The sequence below is a fragment of the Octopus bimaculoides genome, chromosome 7 (genome assembly GCF_046866305.1).
Source record: "Octopus bimaculoides isolate indiv1 chromosome 7, ASM4686630v1, whole genome shotgun sequence".
In the NCBI taxonomy this organism is placed as follows: domain Eukaryota; kingdom Metazoa; phylum Mollusca; class Cephalopoda; order Octopoda; family Octopodidae; genus Octopus; species Octopus bimaculoides.
In genome coordinates this window covers 37,950,817-37,978,132 of record NC_142934.1, presented here as the reverse complement: position 1 = coordinate 37,978,132, position 27,316 = coordinate 37,950,817, and the positions used below count along the sequence as shown (strand labels likewise).

The window sequence follows — 27,316 nt, the reverse complement described above, 5'->3', positions numbered from 1 at the left end:
GATAGAGAGTGTATATTCAAGACATTATAAATAAGAATGGTGAACTATATGTCCTCCAAAACTTGTTTATTACAATATCATATACTGTGTAATTATCTATTCTCATTTATAATGCCTTGTGTGTGTGTGTGTGTGTGTGTGTGTGTATACACACTTGTATACATGCGTGAATATACAGACATATCAGGAATCTACCTTTAATTTAATGCAAGAATCTATGAGAGTGCTCCACAAACTTGGCTTAGAGTCAAATGATTTATAATGTAAATGAACAGAATAAAACAAGCCAAATACAAAGATACTACACTGTACTGCAGAAAACATGCATTAAAGCTTAACCAATATGGTATGTATAGACAGATGTAAACATCTTGTTTGTTTGTACAATGTCTTCATGAACAGGGAAACAGCAATCAGCTGGAGTGGATTCATTAGCAACTGGGGACATTTTTTAACTGTCCACTGAAATACTGCTAATAAATCCACTATTACTAAAGGTTTAAGTGAATTAGATACATCAATTTGTTAATGTAATGCTTTATTGCGAAATAGTTTAATAAATTTATGTTTTTTTTTTTTTTCTTTTCAACAAAATATACGTTGCTATAGGCTACAGAATATCTTTATCTTTTATCTTTTGTTTCAGTTATTAGACTATGGCCATGTTGGGACATTGCCTTAAAGAATTTTAGTCAACCAAATTGACCCCAGCACTTATTTTTTAAAGCCTGGTACTTATTCTATTGATCTCTTTTACCAAACTGCTAAGTTACAGGGATGTAAACACACTAACATTACTACAGAATATATCTATCAATACTATAGAATATATCTATTAAATATATATTTTATAGCATTAGTAGATATCTTCTACAGCAATGATAGATATATTCTATATATTTATTGACATATCCTGTATATATTTAAAGAGGGCACATATTAACTGAGAGCACTTATTAACTGTGGATAATTAAAGAGGGTACTGGTTAACTGATGAAATCTCAATACAAGATTGAATCTTGTCTGGTTGATCACTCTTTTCCTTTCCATGATGATACTGTATATATAGACAGGATGTTTACATCTACCTGTACTTACAGTGTTGGTCAGAAATCTATATGTATTACAGTATAGCACCAGAATAAAATACTATTAAGAAACTACTAATTAATTGCTGACACACAGATACACGCACACACGTGTGTGTGTATGTGTGTGTGTGCGTGTGTGTATGTCTGTGTGTGTGTACAAGACACATTCAAAAAGCATCTGACTTTGCTTTTTCCCAATCAAAACTAAAGCAGCATGGACAAAATCTTTTGGGTGGGAGGTGACACCACCCTTCCTGCATGTGCAAAAATTTTCATGCCAGTAAGCAACATCAGTTCCTAGATGTTACACATAGAGTACAGACATGTAGTGCATACTTGTTAGATTTTTCATTTTCATGCAAGATGACCAAACACATTGACTTGAGACCATAAACCCATATCTCCTTGCCAGTGATGATGGTCTTCATGAGGTCTGGGTTGTAGTTTGCAGAGTCCAGCATATCCTGAATGATGACCATGCAAAGTTGCTATTGCTATTCTGCCAGCACCTCGGGGACAAATTTCACAGACACTCTCCGCATGCATAAATCCTCTGTTAAAATGGAATGCACTCAACCTTTGGCTATTCTCACTTCATGAAAAGTTTCCCGGATTGTTACACAATGGTCCTCCATGACTATTCACTGAACCTTTTCAAACAGGTCCTCATTTCGGATTGTGGATAGCATGCCTGAGTGTGCCTAGCTCTCCACTGAAGTACAGCCATCTTTAAAGCAGTTGTACCAATAAAGGATTGGTACAACTAAGTTTTGTTGAATCTTCTGGATGATTTGAACTTGAGTATCACCAAGCTGTTAGCAAAAGTTGATGCGATATCTCTGCTTGTTGTGGTCAGTCAAAATGAAAATCCAACAAGTGTGCACTACATGTCCATACTCTAGGCATAATAGCCAGGAACTGAAGTAGTCTACTGGTGCAAAAATTTTCAAGTATGTGCAGGAAGGGTAGTGTCACTTCCCGCCCAAAGGGTTTTGTCCACATAACATTAGTTTTGGCAGGAAAAAATAAAGTTACATACTTTTTGAATGCACTCATATATATGAACATACATACAGACATGTATGTAGATATATGTATACATATTTACACTACACACACACACACATCATCATCATCTGAGTGGTTGGCGTTAGGAAGGGCATCCAGCTGTAGAAACTCTGCCAAATTAGACTGGAGCCTGGTGTTGCCATCCGGTTTCACCAGTCCTCAGTCAAATCGTCCAACCCATGCTAGCATGGAAAGCGGACGTTAAACGATGATGATGATGATGATGATACCCTGAAAAACTGACTAATCAATATCATTGGACAGTAGCTGACATAACTTTATAAGAACTTTATTTGCATACACCTAATGTTACCATAAATTTAAAAGGTGTATATATACACACACATACATATATATATATATATATATATATATATATATATATATATATGATGATGATGATGATACAGACATGTATGTAGATATATGTATACATATTTACACTACACACACACACACATATATATATATATATATATATATATATATCTATATATATATATATATATATATATATATATATATATATATATATGTATATATATATATAGATTATATATATATATTATATATTACATATATATATATAGAGGAAGGTAGACAAACAACAAACCCCTTCAGGTAGAAGGCCCATCTCGATCTGTAGAAAAGGCATAGGTAAAAACTCTATAAGATGTACCCAGAGTAAGCTATGGACACATAAGAGGTGCAGCAATATCAAAGGAAGGCTAACTAGCAAGATAGTTTTAGTATGTGGCAGATGCTGAGACAATAAACACTGAAAATGTGGAGAGAACAACTTCTGCCACATTCCAGGGAGAAAAACTAGAAGTAATTGATAGCTTCCGTTACCTAGGTGACCAAGTCAGTAGCGGGGGCGGGAACACTGAAAGTGTAGCTACTAGAATAAGAATGGCCTGGGCAAAGTTCAGAGAGCTCTAGCCTCTGCTAGTGACAAAGGGCCTCTCTCTCAGAGTAAAAGGCAGACTGTATGACGCATGTGTGCGAACAGCCATGCTACATAGCAGTGAAACATGGGCCGTGACTGCTGAGGACATGCGTAAGTTCACAAGGAAGGAAGCCAGTATGCTCCAATGGATGTGTAATGTCAGTGTGCATACTCGACAGAGTGTAAGTACCTTGAGAGAAAAGTTGAACCTAAGAAGCATCAGTTGTGTTGTGCAAGAGAGACGATTAGTCATTTGGCAAGAATGGATGAGGATAGCTGTGTGAAAAAGTTCCACAGCCTAGCGGTTGAGGGTACCTGTGGAAGAGGTAGACCCAGGAAGACCTGGGATGAGGTGGTGAAGCATGACCTTCGAACATTAGGCTTCATCGAAGCAATGACTAGTGACTGAAACCTTTGGAAATATGCTGTGCGTGAGAAGACCCGGCAAGACAAGTGAGACCATAAGCTGTGGCCTTTACCAGGGGAGTAGCCAGCCCACTTATACATATCTTTCCTTCTTTGGACATAAAACCTTGCTTGCGAAGACCTGTTGAGGCACTTGAAATCAAAACTGAAATCGAATCAAATTCGATGACTGGCACCTACACCAGCCTTCCTTCATTGGACACTAAACTCTGCTTGCGAAGACCTGTTGGGGTAAGTGAAATCGTAACTGAACCAAATTCGATGACTGGCACCCGTGCCAGTGGAGCGCGAACAGCACTGTCCGAGCGGGATCACTGCCAGAGCAGCGGTCTGGCTTCCGTGCCGGTGGCATGTAAAAAAACACCATTTGAGCGTGATCGTTACAAGCGTCGCCTCACTGGCACTTGTGTCGGTGGCATGTGAACAAAACATTCGAGCCAGGTTGTTGCCAGCGCCGCTGGACTGACTCCTGTACAGGTGGCTTGTAAAAACACCATTTGAGCGTAGCCATTGCCAGTACCGCCTTACTGGTCCTCATGCCAGTGGCACGTAAAAGCACCCACTACACTCCCAGAGTGGTTGGCATTAGGAAGGGTATCCAGCTGTAGAAACTCTGCCAGATCAAATTGGAGCCTGGTGCAGCCATCTGGTTCGCCAGTCCTCAGTCAAATCGTCCAGCCCATGCTAGCATGGAAAGTGGATGTTAAACGATGATGATGATGATGATGATGATACTCATACACACACACACACACACTATTGTGTCTGGGGAGAGTCATTCACTTTTAGTGCCTTATAATTTAATACACTCATCAGAAAAATTTCCACTTATTTCCTTCCTTATTTTTGTAAAAATTCTGTTGTGTCTTGCAACCTTTTCAATAGATTTGACTGTGCGTTATTCACACTGCATTCCTTTTTGTTTGTTTGTGCACATGTGTGTGGGTTAGCATGTGTCTGTGCATATACATGCATGTATGTATATATGTATGCACGTGTGTGTATGCATGTATTTATGTATGTGTGTGTGTACATGTGTATGTATGTATTCTGCATATTCATGTGTTTGCGTGTCCATGTTTGCGAGTCCGTGTTTGTGTAACTCTGTCTCCTTGTGTGTGCATGTCTGAGTGTGTGTGTGTGTGTGTTTTTCAACTATGTCCTGTGTTTGTATGTAAAGTGTGTGTCTATATATAGTCATGTGTTTCAGTCTTCAGTTGTGTATGTGTGCTTGTCTGTTCATATAACCTATGTACCTATCCGTCTGTATGTTGATCTGTTTACTTTCATATCCATATGCTTACATACATGTGCATATACATATATATGCATACACTCACACACACACATCCATCCATCTACATAACAACCCACTAACTATTCTACTCTACCTGTGTAAACTGGGTATGGGGGTATGATATCTATTATGTATATTTCCTATTTAGTATTGGGGATGTTTCATTTATGAGGACGTACTCCTGTATTTGTCTGAGTGTTGGGATCTTTGGGTGCGTAGATAAGATTCTAATGTCAAGTTGACCCAGATTGCCTCCATGTTGGTCCTTGGCATGTTGGTAGAGTATGGCAGACTGTTTTTTGTCGTCATATTGTCTCAAATGTTCATTTAGTCATTCCGCAATGCTCCTAGATGTCTCCCCTATGTATGTCATGTTCATATCTTTACAAGCACCTTCTATGCATCTTATGCTGTAAACTACATTTCTAGTTCTACAGTTAATGCCAAGGCTAATCCTACATACCATGCAGTTATCATTGGTGCAATCCAGCTGTTCTTTCACACAAAATTTTGTCTATCTTTAAACCATGACCCTGAATTAAGTTATATATAAGAAAATTGTTATTGTGTATGTAAATCAGAAAATGTATATAAGTCGAAACAATTTGTTGGCCTTTTATGGTTTTTTAATAATTGTTTATGCTATATTATATCATAGTATATCATGTAATATTATAATATAAATACATTATTGGATTGTCAATAGTATCTCTCTATTTAATTTATCTTTGTAATTGCATTATACCCATATTTATATGGTATTCAACTGACGTACCAGTGAACTGGATGTTTAACACACCCCTTTGAAGGATCTCTTTTCCTCAGTTACAATATACATTATATATATGCCCGGCGTTGCCTGGGATTAAGCTAGGATTATTAAGGGATTAAGTGCTTTATTTCAAACCAAAATAAGTAACATCGACATCAGATCTGAGTGAAATCCGTTGAAATTGGTTTGGCTGAAAATGGTTTGCTGACAATTTGATTGGGAAATCCCATAAGGAATTAGTTTATCGGTTATTTCCACTCATTGACTGCTTTTTTTAAAGTTGCATTAGAGATATGCATAGGAGAAGGTTGATCTGAAGATTTCCATTGGGGATCTGGATTGGAGTAACTTAGGAAAACTTACCAACAGCCTTAACCAAAAAATAAGGGGCCTGTCCCTTCTAGGTTAACTCTATGAGCAACTTAGCCAATTACTGATATCAGCTGAGTGAGAATATGGAAAACATATTTTTAAATCTCAAATTTACCATGAAAAACTACAGCTAAATTTTTAGATAACACTCGCATGATTTTCACTAAGAAAAAATAAATCGGATTTTTTTGTGTGGAATCAACTACCCTGGTCTACTAATATACTACTAATAAATATATTTTAATTGTTGTGAGAAAGTATATATATATAATATAGTGTCTTTAAATATATTTTAATTGTTGTGTGAGAAAGTATATATAATATAGTGTCTTTCAAAAACATCCTATATTTGAAACTATATCTCATGTTTAAGAAAAAAAAAAGCATTTTACATTTTCATTTTTGATGAACGCTGACACTGTCTTCCTTACTCACACCTACCTTTTCTTTCATTAGACGCTTTCTGTCTCCCTCTCCCACTTTTTCTTTACCTTCTTTTGTTAGACGCTGGCAAACAATCTCTATCTCTCCCTCACTCCCCTTCTCACACACACACACATACATCAACACACAATTTCTCTCTCTCCCTCACACGCATATGCACACTTTCACTTTGCCATATTAGCAAACTTCAAAATTGGTAAAAGTTTTTGTTGAAAATCGATTTTTACAACTATAAAATTGGAGCAACATGCGTGCTAATTTGTGGACATGCATAAATTACATTCCTGTACACACACACACGTCTTGCTTTTTATATATATACGGATATATATATATATATATATATATATATATATATATATATATGTATAACAAATTAAAGGGCTGGCTTATTAGCAATTGCTAATAAATTAAAAGAGTGGCTTATTAGTAGAATTTGTCAGTCATTAAGTATAGTGCTTTAGTGGCTTAAGAGTTAATTGAACTCTCATTTTAGCATAAGTGGTGCTGGTCAGCACCCTGCCCCGTCACTTTTGTAACCTCTATTATATATATATATATATATATATATATATATATATATATATATATATACATATTTTTCTTTTACTTGTTTCAGTCATTTGACTGCAGCCATGCTGGAGCACCGCCTTTAGTCAAATCAAATCAACCCCAGGACTTATTCTTTGTAAGCTTAGTGTTTATTCTATCAGTCTCTTTTGCTAAACCACTAATGTTACAGGGACCTAAACACACAAGCATCAGTTGTCAAGCGATGTTGGGGCAACAAACACAGATACACAACATATACACACACATACATATATATATATATATATATATATATATATACACATATATACGACAGGCTTCTTTCAGTTTCCATCTATCAAATCCACTCAAAAGGCTTTGGCCGGCCCAAGGCTATAGTAGAAGACACTTGCCCAAGGTGCCTCGCAGTGGGACTGAACTCGGAACCATGTAGTTAGTAAGCAAGCTACTTACCACACAGCCACTCCTGTGCCTATATATATATATATATATATATATATATATATATATAAGAATTTAAGGATTGGAGAAAACGCATGTTATAATTGCATACTTTATTCCTACATATGTTTCAAAGGATTACATTGATTGGTATGTGTTGTCCAACCCACTACCGGGCAGCGTCCAATTCTCTAACGATTTTTTTTTTGTTTTTTTTTCAAATGAATCAAGTCATAACCTTATCCATCTATTGTTTTCATAATCGGTCATAATGTCTTACGTTTAAGATGATTCCCATGCTTTCCCTGATGAGAAGGTTACAATTTTAATATCAAAGATCCCTATGTATCACACAGGTTGTAATCCTTTGAAACATATGTAGGAATAAAGTATGCAATTATAACATGCGTTTTCTCCAATCCTTAAATTCTTAAATATACTCAAATACCCAAAATTTCAAGGAGTTCCTGCCTTAAAAACAGGAGCTAACCACAGTTATTTTGTATTCTTTGCTACATTGGTTTCTATTAACCCATTTATTCTATCAGAAGAACTTTTATTCATTAAGATAGAAGAAATACACATAATTATATATATATATATATATATATATATATATATATATATGTATGTATGTATGTATGTGTATATATATATATATATATATACACATATATATATATATCAACTGGAATTTTTTGTCCTGTTTGTCTATACATGCTTGTGTGTGTATGTGTGTGTGAGAATATGTGTACAGGTATATATATATATAATACATGTTAATGAATGTTTGTAAGCAAATCAGTGAGAGACGTGTGGTTCAGTTCCTGTTGAGGAAGATATTCTTTTATGTGTTTCAGCCAGGTGGCTGTGGTCATGCTGGAGCACCACCATGATATATGTTTTTTTTAAATTTATTTTGTTTATAAATATATATTAATAAATATTGATGATAACAAATCATAGCTATTGCATAACAATGACTCACACCCTCTCTCCTTTGCATACACTCTCTCTCATCACATACACAAGGCAAATAAAATCCTGTCAAAATATAAGGACAAATACTCATCCAAATTAAAATCAAAATCATATAATTGTAATTTTAAAGCAATTAAAGAAACATGAAAAATGATATGCATGGTTTTGTGGGACAGCAATTAACATTTAAGTTATGAAAAAATAACAATAAAATACAAAAGTGTAATAATATTTGCAACATACATACACTGACACACAAAATAATAGACAGTAACTGAAATGTACTCCAAAATACAAGCATTAAAAAAGGGCAATATCAGATGTCACTGATTTGAGAGAATGGCAGTGCAATTGCATAAGGTTTCACAGTAATAGACATTGTAGGTTCAGTTCCAGAGTTTGGCACAAAGAAATTACTTTGAGCAATAGTACATATATACTGATATATATTGGGTCACACATAAATAATGTGGTTTTTTAATTGCATGAACTAAAAGTCAGAAGAGGATGGGATAAACTACCTGCGTCAACTTGCTATAAAAGCAGGTAGTAATTTTACCTTGTACTTATTCTTGGTGCAGGTTTTGAAAAGTGCTGTTTGATTTTAACAGTTATTTTTTCAAAGCTATAATGGAAGTGACAAAGGAGCACATTCAGCATATTTTGCTTTATGAGTTCAATAAAGGCAACAATACAACGGAAAGTGTGAGGAATATTGATGCAGTATGTGGGGATCGGACAATAAGCATAAGCCAGTGTCAATGGTAGTTCCAGAAATTCCAAGCCAGAAACTACAGCCTAGAAGATGAGCCTTGTCTTGGAAGATCTGTAGAGCTCAACGAGGACGTCATGCAAACTCTGGTGGAACAAAATCCCATTGCTAATGTTGAGGAACTAGCAGAGAAGCTTGGATTTGGTTATTCAACCATTCATGGACACCAGCACTAGAAGAAAAACAACCATCTTTGCTTTCAAAGCAAAAAGTGTTCTTCCATCAGGATAATGCTTGGCCACATACAGCGAGGATAACATTCCAATGGCTGGAGCAGTTTGAATGGGAAACGATGCCCCACCCACAATATTTGTCCCATCTGATTATCATTTATTCTGCAGTCTTCAAAATCATTCCCACAGAAAAAATATGAATTCTGCAGACAAGGTCAGAACAGTAGTGGAGGAGTATTTTTCATCACAGACAAGTGAATTTTGGAAGAGGGGCCTTGCAAGTCTACTAGAGAGATGGAAGAGCATTGTAGAAAATGAAGGAGAGTATATTTCAGATTAAAAAAGAACTTTGTTTATCTTAATTTTGAAAAATAAAAGAAGTATAAAAAGACCACATTATTTAAAGGATGACCCAATACATATATATATATATATATATATATATATATATATATATATATATATATATAGACTACTGCCATAGTAATGAAGCTAAGACATGTGGAGTGAAGCTGCTTGTCACAGACTGATCTTAAACGCTGCTGTACATGTGCACTAAGTTTTAATGTTCTAGCTCAATTCCACTGTTTACAACAGTGCTTGGAAGGAAGATGTGTGGCGTGTGATCATCATATTGATTGTGACAGAGGAAGTTGAGCAGAGAATCTGCATAAAATTTTGCCACTAGCTTGGCAATACCTGCTCAGAAGCCTACGCAAAGTTTTCAAAAAGTTTTCATAATTCTTGACGCAATAAAGAAGATTTTCTGCAACTGAAACCAGAGTGCTTTTTGGTCTGCTGAAAGCAGTGTCAACACAAACATGGCAGACATGTATCTCATGTCCAAATCTTCAGTGATAATGGACTGAACTGAACCATAACTAATCTGCACATCTTCTGATAATTCATGGATGGTGATTCAACAATTTCCCCTCACAGTTGCCTACACATCTGCAATGATTTTTCAGTTCTGCTGGTTGTGGGTCTCCCAGAATGGTTATCTTGGAAACATCTGAACCACTTGTTCATTTGTGTGTAGATCATACACTCTTCTCCATACACTTTCTGCAACTTTGCATAGGCCTCTGAACAGGTATCGCCATGACTACTTTCTCTGTCATGGTCAATGCAACGATCACACGCTACACACCTTCCTTCCAAGCGCGGCTATAAACAGCAGAAGTGAACTAAAATGTTAAAACATAGTGCACATAGCAGGGTTCAAGGTCAATCTTTGCCAAGCGGCTTCACTCTGCATGCTTTAGCTTTGTTACTATGGTAACAGTCTGGATACCTCATATATATATATATATATATATATATATATATATAAAATAAATCCCAAAAAGAAGAAGTAAAAGAACAAACACAAAAAACAACAATGTGAGGACGTGGTACAGGTAAAGTATTAGCAGAAGCTCAGGGAAGGAACGAAAGATGGCTTGTTTCGAACAACGCTCTTCTTCAGAAACAGAGGGACGTCCAATAGAAAGGAAGATGGAGGAAGAAAATCACCAACGATTCACATGTGGTTACATTTTGAAAAATATGTGTATATATATTTATAAACACACACACATATATATATATATATATATATATATATATATATAGTTTTAGGGAAAATAACCAATTTTCAAGAACTCATCGATGAAAATCCACTATCACATATAGAAAAATTAATAATTAAAAGCACAATAAATGAGTATAATGTAAAGTAAAGTAAATATCATAAGATAAATATAATAAAAAGATTACACGTGTTTCATAACCAATTTTCAAATAGAAAAGAAATTTAAATCGATTAAAATCAATTGAAATTATCGAAAATAAGTTCTATTCAAAAATATAGCTACTCGTCAGATCGTAAGTAGAACAATAATTAGATATATATCTCAACCAACAATAAGTACCAAATGAATTAATATGAAATACTTATTATATAAAGATAGAAAAATTATTTTAAAAATATCATATCAAAATAATAACCATTCAATAATCATCCCTTCATCCATTATAATAACATGTATATTATATACAAAAAACATCTTACATAAATTATCATTGTTTTAAATACAAGTTGAACGAAGTTTAAGTTTAAAATAATAATGAAGATAAAATTAGTACATATTTAACCGGTGTAATAGTTAAAGCTATACTATTTAAAGCTAAAGACGTTTATTTAATTATAATTAAAGATCAATTGAATAATAGAAAAATACAAGATTATTTATTTCTACAAACGTAATAATAAAAAATATGAATGAAAAAATTATGAATGGAAAAGATTATGAATGAAAAAATTAGGAAAGAAAAAATTATTAAGAATAAAAGGTTAAACTTTATATATATATACAAAGTTTTGATTTAAAAAAAACTTTAACAATATTATAAACTATAAAGATTAATAATTAATCAAATAATATTAATCAAAAATAATCGAAAATATATCAACACTATTCCAATCGAAGTTCTAATATTATGTTGAAATGAAACTATAACTTCTAAATAATTTAGTGTTAAATAAGTTATCTATTAAAATAATCTATAAAGAACCAAATGAATAGTATAAAAACAAGAATACATATTATTTTCAAATAGTAGAAAATCTTTAGCAAAGTGAAAACAGTACTTATCCAAATTTTTTTAGTTTGAATTACGGAAAAATTTGGATAAGTACTGTTTTCACTTTGCTAAAGATTTTCTACTATTTGAAAATAATATGTATTCTTGTTTTTATACTATTCATTTGGTTCTTTATAGATTATTTTAATAGATAACTTATTTAACACTAAATTATTTAGAAGTTATAGTTTCATTTCAACATAATATTAGAACTTCGATTGGAATAGTGTTGATATATTTTCGATTATTTTTGATTAATATTATTTGATTAATTATTAATCTTTATAGTTTATAATATCGTTAAAGTTTTTTTAAAATCAAAACTTTGTATATATATATAAAGTTTAACCTTTTATTCTTAATTTTTTCTTTCCTAATTTTTTCATTCATAATCTTTTCCATTCATAATTTTTTCATTCATATTTTTTATTATTACGTTTGTAGAAATAAATAATCTTGTATTTTTCTATTATTCAATTGATCTTTAATTATAATTAAATAAACGTCTTTAGCTTTAAATAGTATAGCTTTAACTATTACACCGGTTAAATATGTACTAATTTTATCTTCATTATTATTTTAAACTTAAACTTCGTTCAACTTGTATTTAAAACAATGATAATTTATGTAAGATGTTTTTTGTATATAATATACATGTTATTATAATGGATGAAGGGATGATTATTGAATGGTTATTATTTTGATATGATATTTTTAAAATAATTTTTCTATCTTTATATAATAAGTATTTCATATTAATTCATTTGGTACTTATTGTTGGTTGAGATATATATCTAATTATTGTTCTACTTACGATCTGACGAGTAGCTATATTTTTGAATAGAACTTATTTTCGATAATTTCAATTGATTTTAATCGATTTAAATTTCTTTTCTATTTGAAAATTGGTTATGAAACACGTGTAATCTTTTTATTATATTTATCATATGATATTTACTTTACTTTATATTATACTCATTTATTGTGCTTTTAATTATTAATTTTTCTATATGTGATAGTGGATTTTCATCGATGAGTTCTTGAAAATTGGTTATTTTCCCTAAAACTATATATTTTATATATACTTTATCTATAAGACTCAATTTAATTTTAATTTTTTATAAATTGATTTTAATTGAGTTTTTTACCTGTAATTTTGGATTTTGTCCCTAATATTATTATATATATATATATATATATATATATATAAGACAGGGAAAGCCCCCCGGCCCATCAGGAATCACTGCAGAGATGATCAAAATATCTGGGAGTGTCGGCTATAGCTAGTCACTCGTACTGTTAACCAGCTGATACACGAAAGAGTCATACCCAATGACTGGTGTAGCAGCACCATAGTCAACTGCTACAAAGGTAAAGGTGACACTTTAGATACAAATAATTACAGAGGCATCAAGCTGTTAGATCAGGTTATGAAAGTTACAGAGAGGGTCATAGCCCAACTAATTAGGGAGCGAATCAATTTAGATGAGATGCAGTTTGGGTTTGTGCCAGGGAAAAGCACCACTGATGCTATATTTCTGGTAAGACAGCTGCAGGAGAAATACCTAGCCAAAGATAAACCTCTGTACCTGGCTTTCAATGACATGGAGAAAGCCTTTGACAGGGTCCCCCGATCCCTTATCTGGTGGTCAATGAGGAAACTAGGGATAGAAGAATGGTTAGTGAGAGCTGTGTGAGCCATGTACAGAGATGTTGTCAGTAAGGTGAGGGTTGGCAATGAGTACAGTGAAGAATTCCGGGTAGAGGTAGGGGTCCACCAAGGTTCTGTCCTCAGCCCCCTCCTATTTATCATAGTCCTCCAGGCAATAACACAGGAATTCAAGACAGCTTGCTCCTTGGAGCTCCTCTATGCTGATGACCTTGCACTAATTGCTGAGTCACTATTAGAACTAGAGGAGAATTTTCAGGTGTGGAAGCAGGCACTAGAATCGAAGGGCCTTAGAGTCAACCTAGCTAAAACCAAAGTCCTAATAAGCAGGAAGGTAGATAAAACACAAACCCCTTCAGGTAGAAGGCCCTACTCAATATGTAGAAAAGGTGTAGGTAGTAACTCTATAAGATGTACCCAGTGCAAGCTATGGACACATAAGAGGTGCAGCAATATCAAAGGCAGGTGAACTAGGAAGTTAGTTCTTGTATGTGCCAGATGTTCAGGTGCAATAAACACTGTAAACAAACAGGAAACAACTTCTGTCTCATTCTAGGGAGAAAAACTAGAGGTAGTTGATAGCTTCTGCTATCTGGGTGACCAAGTTAGTAATGGGGGTGGGTGCGCTGAAAGTGTAGCTGCTAGAATAAGAATAGCCTGGGCAAAGTTCAGAGAGCTCTTACCTCTGCTGGCAACAAAGGGACTCTCACTCAGAGTAAAAGGCAGACTGTATGACGCATGTGTACGAACAGCCATGCTACATGGCAGTGAAACATGAGCTGTGACTGCTGAGGACATGCGTAAGCTCGCAAGGAATGAAGCCAGTATGCTCTGATGGATAAGTAATGTCAGTGTGCATACCCGACAGAGTGTAAGTATCTTGAGAGAAAAGCTGAACATAAGAAGCATCAGTTGTGGTGTGCAAGAGAGACGATTGCACTGGTATGGACATGTGGTGAGAATGGACGAGGGTAGCTGCGTGAAAAATGACATACCCTAATAGTTGAGGGAACCCGTGGAAGAGGTAGACCCAAGAAGACCTGGGCTGAGGTGGTGAAGCAAGACCTTCGAACATTGGGCCTCACCGAGCCGATGACTTCTGACCGAGACCTTTGGAAATATGCTGTGCGTGAGAAGACCTGGCAAGCCAAGTGAGACCTAAATCCAAGGCCTCTGCCAGGGGTGTAGCCAGCCCACTTATGCGTATATATACATACATATATATATATATATACATACATATATATATATACATACATATATATACATATGTATATATACATACATATATATATATATAAATACATACATATATATATATACACACACAAAAAAATATATATATATATATATATACATACATATATATATAAATACATACATATATATACATAGATACATATATATATATATATACATACACATGTACATATATATATATACATACACATGTACATATATATATATATATATATATATATATGTATATTTAAATGAAGATATTTCCTCCATCTGGCTGCTTTTCTTTCTACAAAATGGGGAGTTACATTGCGGAACAGTTATTTCAACAAGTTGTATTTATTAATCACCCAATGAGATACATCTGCACCGCCCGATGCTCCTGAACCAGTTGTTGAGTGTCCTACCCATGAGGAATTGATGCTAGATGTGTCGAAACGATTGTCATGATTAATAATAAATTCTCGTATGTTCCATCTTCCGTCTTTCATTTGCCATATACTTAACAATCACTATGAAAGCGACCGTGCTTTACCAGTAAGCTACCAGGTGTAAAACATTCATTTTATTATCCATTATATATATATATATATATATATATATATATATATATATATATATAATGGATAAGAATGATGGATAAAGAATGAAGTTGTGTAAAGCTCTGTGAAATAACTTTTTCCAGCCACCGCTTTTCCGAATGTTCTGAAGAAGAGGTCTTCTTCCCAAAATATCTTCTTGCATTGTTCCAGCTTTACACAACTACATTCTTTACAGTTATACCCTACAATGCTTCACCAAAACTCCCTAATATATATTTATATGTGTATGTGTGTGTGTATATATATGTATACATATTAATACCTACACATTTTTTCTCCCTCCACTTTTTTCCTCTCCCAAACTTTGTTGTCAAAAAGCGTAAGCTCAAAATGTCAAAGACTTTTCCAGTCTTCCCGAGTAGTAAACTAATACACATGCTTGTTATTCCTTCACCTGTCTTTGTCTTTCGCTTTCTGTAAATTTGGACTATATATATAAATACATACATGCATATGTATATATTTACACATGCATACATACTGATTCGTTTTTCTTTTATTCTTTTACTTGTTTCAGTCATTTGACTGTGGCCATGCTGGAGCACCACCTTTAGTCGAACAAATCAACCCCAGCTTCTTCTATTGGTCTCTTTTCCTGAACCACTAAGTTACAGGGATGTAAACACACCAACATCAGTTGTCAAGTGATGGTGGAGAGACAAACACAGACACACACTAATATATACGTTTATGTATATATATATATATATATATATATATATATATAAGTATGTATATGTATATATGTATATCTATGTATATATATTTATTTATATATATGTGTGAATAGCGACGTGAGGACTAAAGAACTTAAGTATTTTGGATTGGAAGACAGTGTGTGAGAGAAAATTGTGATGTCACAGGAGACAAATTCGGTTAAAATGTCTTACGTTTAAGCTGGTTTCCATGCATTTCCCTGAAGAGAAGATTACATTCTTATCAACATCACCTATTGCTATGGAAGGTATAATTTGTAATCTTCAAAACATATGTTGGAAATAAAAGTATTCAGTTAACATATGCGTTTTACTCCATTTACTAAATTAATATATATATATATATATATATATATATATATATATATATATATATATATATATATATATATATATATATATATATATATATATATGTATGTATATATAGACAAGAGTGGCTGCGTGGTACGTAGCTTGCTTACCAACGACATGGTTCTGAGGTTCAGTCCCACTGCATGGCACCTTGGGCAAGTGTCTTCTACTATAGCCTTGGGCCAACCAAAGCCTTTGGTAGATGGAAACTGAAAGAAGCCCATCGTATATATGTGTGTGTGCATGCATGCATGTGTGTATGTTTGTGCGTCTGTGTTTGTACCCCCACCATTGCTTGAAAACCGACGTTGGTGTGTATACATCCCTGTAACTTTGCAGTTTGGCAAAATACACCGATACGATAAGTACTAGGCTTACAAAGAATTAAACCTGGGGTCGATTTGTTTGACTAAAGGCGGTGCTCCTGCATGGCCGCAGTCACATGACTGAAACAAGTAAAAGAATAAGAAACTATGCCACTTCAATCCTGAGCAATGCCAGGTATCTCTGCTAGGATATATATATATATATATATATATATATATATATATATATAAATTCAATAATAGGACAAATTCTTTTACAAGAATTTATCAAGTAGCTAGCGTTCGGTAAAAATGTGCTTTTTATGGTAGTCTGACCTTAGAGTCCCTCATAGCGTGAGGCATTATTGTATAGTAATACCCTTATATAAATATATATATATATATATACATATATAAGTAAATGAAAGACAGAAGATGGAATATATGAGAATTTATTATTCATCACAACAGTTGTTTCGACACATCTAGCATCAATCCCTCACAGGTGGGACACTTAACAACTAGTTCAGGAGCCTCCGGTGGTGCAGATGTGTCTCATTGGATGATAAATAGACACAACTCATTAAAATAACAGTTCTGCAATGTATTTTCTCATTTCACACAAAGTAAAGCAGCAAAATGAAGGAAATATCTTCAGTTACATAGAAGATCAAAAATAAAATTGCAAATGTAAAAAAGAACCAAACATGTAATACATAGAGAAAAGTATTAAAAAATAACCGTTAACAAATATGGATGTATAAACACCCTCGCGCAAGCTGTATGGTGTGTGTATATGCACTTATACAAGCATCCACAAAAATGTATGCATATGCACACATGTAGTTTAATGCACTTACGATCACAAAGTGAATTAAATAGCTACTTGGTGTTGATAAGAATGTGAAGGTTAAAACTAAACAATTCATCAATGCCTTAAGGTAAATTATGTTAGCAGTTACTCAAATTCATTCTTACTGCATTGTGCAAAAGTACATTTATATACATGTAGGCATCTTGAGAGTCTTTCAGAAATTCCATTAAAGATCTTCTCGTTGGTCCACAGAATAGACAGGGATTCTTTGGAGCAGAGACAGCATCTCCTGGAAATGATGTATGGTTTTGCATGCCTTACTATGGATCAAGTTATGTTGTAGTTAATTTTATCCTCCTTTAGTCGCTTATGCACCATATAGACAATAGTAGAATGCAACAAAAGTTCAATAACCCGCCTACTGGATCTAATGAACATACACATCTAAATATCAACAAAGGAGGTGTAAACCACAATGAAAAGCACCAATTATGGCCAAATTGTAATAGTATAGAAATGCTATACAGCTAACATGGTAACAATGTCAGAAAATAGAGTCGGAACTGCCATATATACAAATATATATGATAAATGCTCATGCAGAGAAAAATCAAAATGCCCATTGATGAACCTCTGTGTCAATACAAATCTTATATATAAATGTACCATGCACACAAGGGGATGGCCATATGTTTACATTGGGCAGACGGCTGATTCATTTAAGAATCATTATCATAACCATGTCACCGATTTTGTATGGCACCTTAAGGAGGATAACATTAAGTAGAACATAACTTGGTTCAAGGAATCCCACTCTATTCTGTGGACCAATGAGGCGATCATTAATAGAATTTCTGAAAGACTCAAGATGCCAACATGCATATAAATGTACTTTTGCACAATCCAGTAGGAATGAATTTAACTGTTAACATAATTTACTTTAAGGTATAGATGAAGTTTAGATTTAACCTTCCCATTCTTATAATCACCAAGTAGCTATTTAAATAGCTTTGTGATCATAAGAGCATCAAACCTCACATGTGCGTATGCACACATTTTCACAGATGCTTCTATGAATGAGTGTACATGCACCATGCAGCTTGCGCAAGGGCATTAATACATCCATATATGTTAACAGTTATTTTTAATACTTTTCTAGCTGTATTGTGAGTTCATTTCTTTTTTGCAGCTGTGATTTTATTTTTGATCTTCTATGTGAATGCAGATATTTCCTTTGTTTTGCTGCTTTTCTTTCTACAAAATGAGAAGATACATTGCGGAACTGTTATTTTAAAGAGTTGTGTCTATTTATCACTCGATGAGACACATCTGCACTGCCGGATGCTCCTGAATCAGTTGCTAAGTGTCCCACCCATGAGGGATTGATGCTAGATGTGTTGAAACAAATGTCATGATTAATGATAAATTCTCATATATTCCATCTTGCATCTTTCATTTACTATATATATAATGAACACTGTGAAAGTGACCATGCTTTACAAGCAAACTATCAGGTGTAAACCATTCATTTTATGATCTACATATATATATATATATATATATATATATATATATATATATATATTGCAGGCATGGCTGTGTGGTTAGGAAACTTGCTTCCCACCTACATGGTTTCAGGTTCAGTCCCACTATGTGGCAACTTGGGCAAGTGTCTTCTGCTATAGCCTCGGGCCGACAGGAGCTTTGTAATTGAATTTGGTAGGCGGAAGTTACTGCCGCATGTGTATATGTGTGTGTAGGTGCTTGTGCCTCTCTGAGAGAGAGAGAGAGAGAGAGAGAGAGAGGGGATATATATATATATATATATATATATATATATATATATACATACACACATACATGTGTATACACATGTATACATACTAACATACATATACATACACATATATATAAATGTACACACACACACACATACATATATATAATGGACTAACCCAACCAAATAGCAGCACATTTACTCAATTTAACATTGGCATATTTATATCTATATTTGCAGCTGCAGTAACACTGATATTTACAATGCTTACCTTACTCCCATCCCCAAAAAAGGCAACAATTTTAACTTGTTTGAATGACGACAGGTTAAAAGCGAGAGCAACTGTTATGACACATCTGGTATCAAACGATCACGGACATCCTTTCCAGGTGCTGAATAACATCTCTCCTTCCCATGTTCCCTCCCACATCCCTTTCCAAGTTTTCAGAGTTGGCACTGTAAATGTAGGTACACTGAAATGTAGATCTAACGAGATTGTAGAGATGCATGTTGCATCCAAGAGGTTAAGTGGAGAGAAGCTTCAGCCAGGTTCCTTACAGGCAAGACACATAGGTATAAAATCTTCTGGGAAGGTAACAGTAATGGAGTAGGTGTTGTGGTCATACTCCTTGCTAAGAAATGGAAGGATAAGGTCATAGAGGTAGTTAGAGCATGTGATAGAGTACTTAAGCTCAGGTTAATCTTGTAGAATAGTATAGTTACAATTATATCTGCCTATGCCCCACAAGCAGGCCTACCAAATGAACAGAAGGACCACTTTTATGATATTCTTCTGCAAGCTACCTCCAAGACAAGTGACAATGATCTCATCTTTATGGCTGGGTATTTCAATGGGCATGTCAGATGGCAGCCCGGTATATACCATGGTGCTCATGGGGCCATGGAATCGGTTCCTGAAATGAAGAAGGAAGAAGGCTACTGGAGTTCTGTGATGCAAATAACCTTTTGATCTGCAACACCAACTTCAGGAAGCCAGCCAGTCACCTGATAACCTATCAATCAGTTGACTCTGCTAGCCAGATAGATTTCTGTAGCTGGTGAAAAGTCTCTTCCAAACTTAGGACAACGTGGTGGTGGAACAATACCGTAGACAGAGCCATTAGAGCAAAGAAACAGGCCTGGAAGAGTGGGGGCAGCAGGGAACTGTATCAGCCAGAAGGGAAGCTGGAAGGCAAGTATATCTAGCCAAGGGAGAAGCAGAAAAGAAGAAGTTTGCCTATGTTCAGTGCCATGAGGACCAACGAACTGAAGTATTTTGGATTGCAAGACCGTGTGAGAGAAAACTGCGATGTCACAGGAGAGAAATGTGTCCGCATGGATGAAAGTGCACTTGCTTTTAATGATTTGGAAAAGAAAGAGGCTTGGAGGTGCCATTGTGAAAGACTTCTGAATGTGGAGAACGAATGGGAGGAGGAGAGTCTGCCAAATGTTGACCCAACCGAGGGACCAGGTATCTGAAATAACAGTACCATGGTAGATAAAGCAATTAAGGGTATGAAGAGAGGGAAAGCCCCTGGCCCATCAGGAATCACCACTGAGATGCTTAAAATGTCCAGTGGTGTAGGTTATGGTCTAGTCACCTGTATTGCAAATCAGGTGGTTCATGAAAGAGTCATACTCAATGACTGGCATTATGTTGTGCTTGAGATGAAGATCCATCAAGCCAAGCAAGATCGCAGTTGTGGCAGATACTGGTGCCATGCAAATGGCACCTGTGCTGGTGGCAGATACTGGTGTCATGCAAATGGCACCTGTGCTGGTGGCACATAAAAGCTTTTAGAGTGGTTGGCATTAGGATGGGCATCCAACTGTAGAAAGCCATGCCGAATCAGACTGGAGCCTGGAACAGCCTTTCAGCGTGCCAGCCCAGCCAAACCATCCAACCCACGCCAGCATGGACAACAGACCTTAAATGATGATGATGATGATATACATAAGTATACCAGCTATATTACAATAATATATATACATCAATGAATATGCCATTATATATACCAGTTATACAATTAAATCAATTAGTGTCCCACTGCTACAAGTTTGTAGTCAGGTATTATTAAAATGTATCATCACAGCTGACCCCTTACTGCGTGGCACAATGAAGCAGTACCTCAGTTGTGAACCATATATCTTAAAAACAAAGAATTCACACAGATACATAAAAATATTTGCTTATGTTACTGTCAGTAACCATCACCCTAATGAAGATAATTAGTATAGAGATAAATCCACTTCCAGAAATAATTGTGATAATAATTAACAGAACAATAGTTAGTGCTTTTTACCATTATAACCCAAGAAAATGACATAATAATCACTTAGTATTGTTACTGAAAGCAGATTTTCCAAAACAATATATATGGAGTTGCAATGAAAATAAATAAAAATACAACACAGTGAAAGTAATCTAAGGAGAGCATGCTACATCAATGAGAACAAAAGCATTGGAATAAATCTACTTTTTGGATAAGATTTGGAAGTTCATATTTCATGATGCATCAGGTACCAAAGTTACAGTGACAACCACAAAAGGGATAAGCTGTCTAATACTGACAACAATCTGTGTGCTCCCAGTAAATGAAGGAGTGAAAGCTTACACAATGAACGGCCAATGTTTAACTTGATAAGTCTATCATCTGACCAACCTTTTGGCACTGTGATTCTGAGATGTTGGTGTTGATAAACGGGTCAGTCGTTTATTCGTGGTACTGCATGAGGACACAACTGCTGAATTAACCAAATTATTGGCATTGACAGCAGCAACTCTTGAGGTTTTTAATGGAGATACAAAGCCTTGTGAATTCTTCAGACCAAATGCTTTGAATGACTGGCTTGATGGCCGCTTATGTACTTTCGTTTCACTGGAACTGGTAACACAACAAATAAAATATAAAAGAAAAAAGAAAAAAATGGCATCAGACCTGAGCACTGTTAAGGAATGACACCACCATTTCACCTAACTGTTAGACAAAATCCAAAATCCATAGCAGTGAAGTAAATGCCAGAACAGTTAAACAATAATTCAGTTGTCAGGTGTGAGGGTTAGAAAAATGATTTCACTAAATTCAACAACAATATTAGAATAAAACAAAAGCATTAACTGTAAGCAAAATGAAATGATCTAAAGTTTCAAACTGATAAAAAAGTCTTTATTCATAAATGGGGGAAAAAGACATTAATGAAGGAAACAAATATATTTGTTAAATTTGAATTAATAACACACCTTATGCACTTACTCTAATTTTAATATGAACACTTTTGTTAATAGGAACAAGAACAATAAGGAAATAGCTGTGAAAGATTTAGCATAGTCTTCTAGTTAAAATATGCAGTGAACAAATTTTTTTCTTGAAAAGAATTCAAAATACTTACGAAATAGTTCCAGTTGTAGTTGACCGAGTGTGTTTGCGTTGAGCCTTTATTTGGTTCAGTTTATCTCCTTGGGTACTAAGCTTACTTCTACTTTTTGAAGAATATTTCTGGGTAGAAATAGAAACAAGATATTGTTGGTAATATCAATTTGACATAATCTGGATGACTAAATATACTGTGAAGTTGGAAAAGTGAATAAGTAGTTCAGGTGTTGTGGAGAGGTGAATTTTAACATTTTCTATGGGTCTTTCATCAAGAAAGAAATGAAGGCTGACTTCTAAGACTATTTAGTATGGACTATCTTTTTTAATAACAAAAAAAATTTCTTTTTTTTAAATTTTAATAACTGAAAATAAACTAGTTTACTTTTTTGAATCTTTATTTCAAGTTAATTCATAATGTACAAGTTAAATACTAATAATTTCAATACACATTATTTCATAATAGAATTATTGCAAAAAAGAAAACCCAAAACTCCCTTATAAGAAATCACATTGGAGTTTGCTTTTCTACTTCCTTCCTTTTTCTTTTGGTTTGACATTTAGATGTAAAAACAATAATAAAAGTGTTGCCAGGATATATTGTTAGTATTTTTTTATCAACCATGGGAAAATGTAAAGAGAAATTAACCTTAGTTAGATTTGAAATCAAAACCAATGCATTGATTTTACAAGATATCAAATTTGCCCTTCTATTTTGAAGGTATCTTTAAAATATTACTCTATTTTTATAGAAATAATGACCAATGTTTTTCTCCATAAAAAGAACAATTATAGAATGCAGAACATGGCATAAAAAGTGAAAAAGTTTGATAAAAAAATACAAATAATAAATTGATAGGTTCAAATATGCAAAGAAAGCAGCAAAAGTGGCAAAAATGAGAAAGCACCAGGCTAAAGTGCTTTTTCTAAAATTTAAACTTTTTTCAACTTTAACTTGCAAGCTTTTTCTGGTGTTAAGTACTTGGTATGTACTGATATCAATTCTCATCAGTATCCTTCCTCTAAACACTTGCATCCTCTATGGATGAAATCACTGTTGCTATGCGCCAATAATAACAGTCACTTTGCAGTTACTTGACCTTAGAAAAGGAATTTATATAGGATAATGTAGTCTTGGATTAGATGATGTAATAAAAAGAGTGGATAATCACAGATGGATTACCTTTTATGATATATCTGCTGGATCTGGCTTCAACTAGGTTTAAAGAACAATAACCAATAGTTTCAAATAAAAGTGTTGAAGCAACACAAATGGGAGAATTATGGACACAACATCCAGTTTTGTTGTACTAAATGTGAGGAGCAGGTATGGTGTATGGTTAAGAAATTTGCTTCAGACCATTTCAAGTTCAGTTCCATTATGTAGCACTAATCAGTAAGTGACTTCTACTGTAGTCCTGGGCCAACTTCATGCTTGTAAGGACGATTTGATAAACAAAAACTGAAAGAACTCATCAGAGTGTGTGTGTGTGTGTGTGTGTGTGTGTGTGTGTGTGTGTGTGCATGCATGTATGTGTAAGTGTGAGTGTGCATGTGAGAATGGTCTTCAAAAATCATTTCTGCTGGCTTTGCACTTTTGAAGACATGGAATAAGATGTCTTTCAGTTATAAAACAAGCAAGGGTTAGTGACTGGAAGGACACCCAGCTGTAAATCAATGTCTCAATAATATATTCATTCAACCCATGGTAGTATGGAAAAAAAAAAAACAGATGCAAAAATTAAATGTAAAAATACTTACATTCCAAGTTCAAACTCTGCAAATGGCTATATTTGCTTTTCATTCCCTCTAGCATTCTAGTGTTGATAAAATAAATACCAGTTTTGCAATGATATTGATTCAAAATGGCTACACCCTTTCCTAATAACTTGGAAGCCTTGTGCACTAAGAAGTCAATATTTCTCAAACACAAGCTATACAGTAAGTTCATCCAAATCATACAAATTCCAGCCAGTATCCAATAAAAAAAGAAATACAACTAACCTGATTTCCATTTTCATCATCTTCATAAACATCAAGTGATTTGCTGTCGTTTTCAAAACCAGGTATACCAACATCATGTAGCTTCATACCATCAACAGCAGACATAATCTTGGAGACACAGTTATTTTCATAAAGTTTGTCATAGTCTTTCACTTTACTACGATAAAGATCTCCTTGCAGCCACAACCAATCTTGTTTTCTAAAAGAAAGAACAAAAAAGGCAAAGACATATATATATATATATATATATATATATATATATATATATATATATATTCTTTTACTGGTTTCAGTCATTTGACTGTGGCCATGCTGGAGCACCACATTAGTAAGTCTACATTAATTCACATATTTGTTTTTTTGTGATTTACCTTGCATTTACTTCGCATTGTTTTGGCCTTACCCATGCTCCTTTATACAATATATTCTACACAATGCTTCACAGTAATTATTCGATTATAATCTCTCTCTCTCTCTCTCTCTCTCTCTCTCTATATATATATATATATATATATATATATATATATATCTATATGACCAACCATTTACCATTTGAAACAGCTGTAAAGATATGAATTATATCATGTAAATTGTACACAACTTTTTATATAAAAGGCAATCCTTCCAATACCTGTTATCCTTTGTTTGTTTGTTTCCATACCCACTCGATTTCAATTGTTCACCTCGCTGACTTTTCAATCTTTGAACTATACCATCCTGATAAAGAAATTGAAGTTTACAATTCTGATCTCTCTGAGCACTATTTGGTGACTGTCGATGCCATGCTTAAACCAGCATTTTACATCCAGTAACTAACACCTACCGATACAAACACCAGTTCACTCTAAGGTTATGTTGATCAGCTTACCTACTTATCTCATCTATTCCCCCCTCTCCTTCTGGAATGTGCCTCTGGTGTGTTTAAATTTGGTTGCTGCTTGTCTCTGACTTGTATTTCTTTTTTGTATGACTGACCATATATTAACAAAGATGCTGGCTCTATAAGCTACATTTAGTAATTGCATCTATAATGTAATATCATGTGTTGCTGAATACTGTAATATATGTAACAATTGGAACAAATGAGTACCATGTATATAATTAAGTATCTAAGTCTTCTCCTACATCTGACTACAACAAAAATATGTAAACAATTACATCTTCAATGCAACTCTTTTCTCTATTTAAATTAGTTGGTATAAAAAATTCAATTGTTTAAATTAACTAATAATAATCTTCTATATTTATTATTTTGTCGTAGGGATGATTATGTAGTAGATATGAATAGAAACCTCTTTGTTTACTTAATCTATCACAAGGAGAATTCCGTAATTATTATATTTTAGGCTACAGCAATGGAAATCGAATTTACTAATTTTTTAGGGGTTACCAGATTTGAAGTTACTTAAAAAATGATTATTATTTGCACACCATGGAAGGGAGAATTTAGTGAATTGATGGAAAACATCGATGCAAACCAAACAAGCAACAAGCAATGTTCCTGATAAACTAATCTATATTATTATTTACAAAATGAGGGACCATATATGGTTCATATCTAAACTTTATCAATACTTTCTGAAGTAACAAACAACATTGTTGTAATAAGAATACTATTTATAAACTATACAATACTATAATTATTATTATTTTGGTTATTAAATTTATTTAGTAAATCAAATGAAACTATTTTTATTACCATATATATATATATATATATATATATATATATATATATATATATATATATTACATTACATTAATCCTATTTCGGCCAGAGTTCTTTCATCACACTTCTGTGACCTCATCAGTGGTCCTTTGCTTTCTTCTTTCTTATGTGTGTCCCACCTTGCAAACTATCAGCCATTTTGTATATATATATATATATACACACTAGCAGTATAGCCAAGCTTTGCCCGGGATTAAGTTGGGATTATTAAGCTAATCAAGTTCTTTATTTCAAACCAAACTAAGTAACATGACGTCAAATTTGGTCAGAATCAGTGTTGCAACTGGAGCGCATGGGTTGGGAGTTTGATCGGCAGAGGTGATCAGGTTACACATGCCATCCCTTTGAAAACACCACCGCCATCATCTAACCCCTCTTTGCCCATGGGTTAGGAACCCTTCCAGCAAGGAAAATAGAATGACCAAAAGGGCTCCCGATTCTCTGTGTCAGAAGCGGTTCTGTTCAGATCACAACTAAGTCTTATATGAGAACACTGATGTTACGTAAGTAAAACGTTAATGTTCAAAACTGTAGCAGTCCATAGATAATTCTTTATTCTGTATATTTCTCATTTTGTCCTGTTCTGGCGTTTTGCGAAATTTTTCTGGAGAACATTATTTTTCTTTGTGGTTGGGTCGTTGATGACCTCTTTCTAGCATATTGGATGTCCACTTAGTGGTCATCCCTTATACATGTGTAATACAATTTTTTCTGAATTTTCGGATTTTTCATATGCTAGGCCACTTGGTTTTAAATTGAATTAATATTCAATT

General features: G+C 34.1%; 1 protein-coding gene across 4 annotated transcripts in view; it reads right to left on the bottom strand.

The window, feature by feature from the left end:
• Nucleotides 1-21,348: 21,348 nt before the first annotated feature.
• The window catches only part of LOC106880867 (dual specificity protein phosphatase CDC14A), a 157,097-nt gene continuing 151,129 nt past the window's right edge, over nt 21,349-27,316 (bottom strand). For all 4 annotated transcript variants that reach the window (XM_089355214.1, XM_089355213.1, XM_089355215.1 and 1 more), the window contains 3 exons: nt 24,815-25,013; nt 22,830-22,936; nt 21,349-22,324 (listed from right to left, as the gene is read on the bottom strand). In XM_089355214.1, the coding sequence (XP_089211340.1) occupies nt 22,090-22,324; nt 22,830-22,936; nt 24,815-25,013 (541 nt within the window). In that variant the 3' untranslated portion in view covers nt 21,349-22,089. The remainder of the gene's footprint in view (nt 22,325-22,829; nt 22,937-24,814; nt 25,014-27,316) is intronic.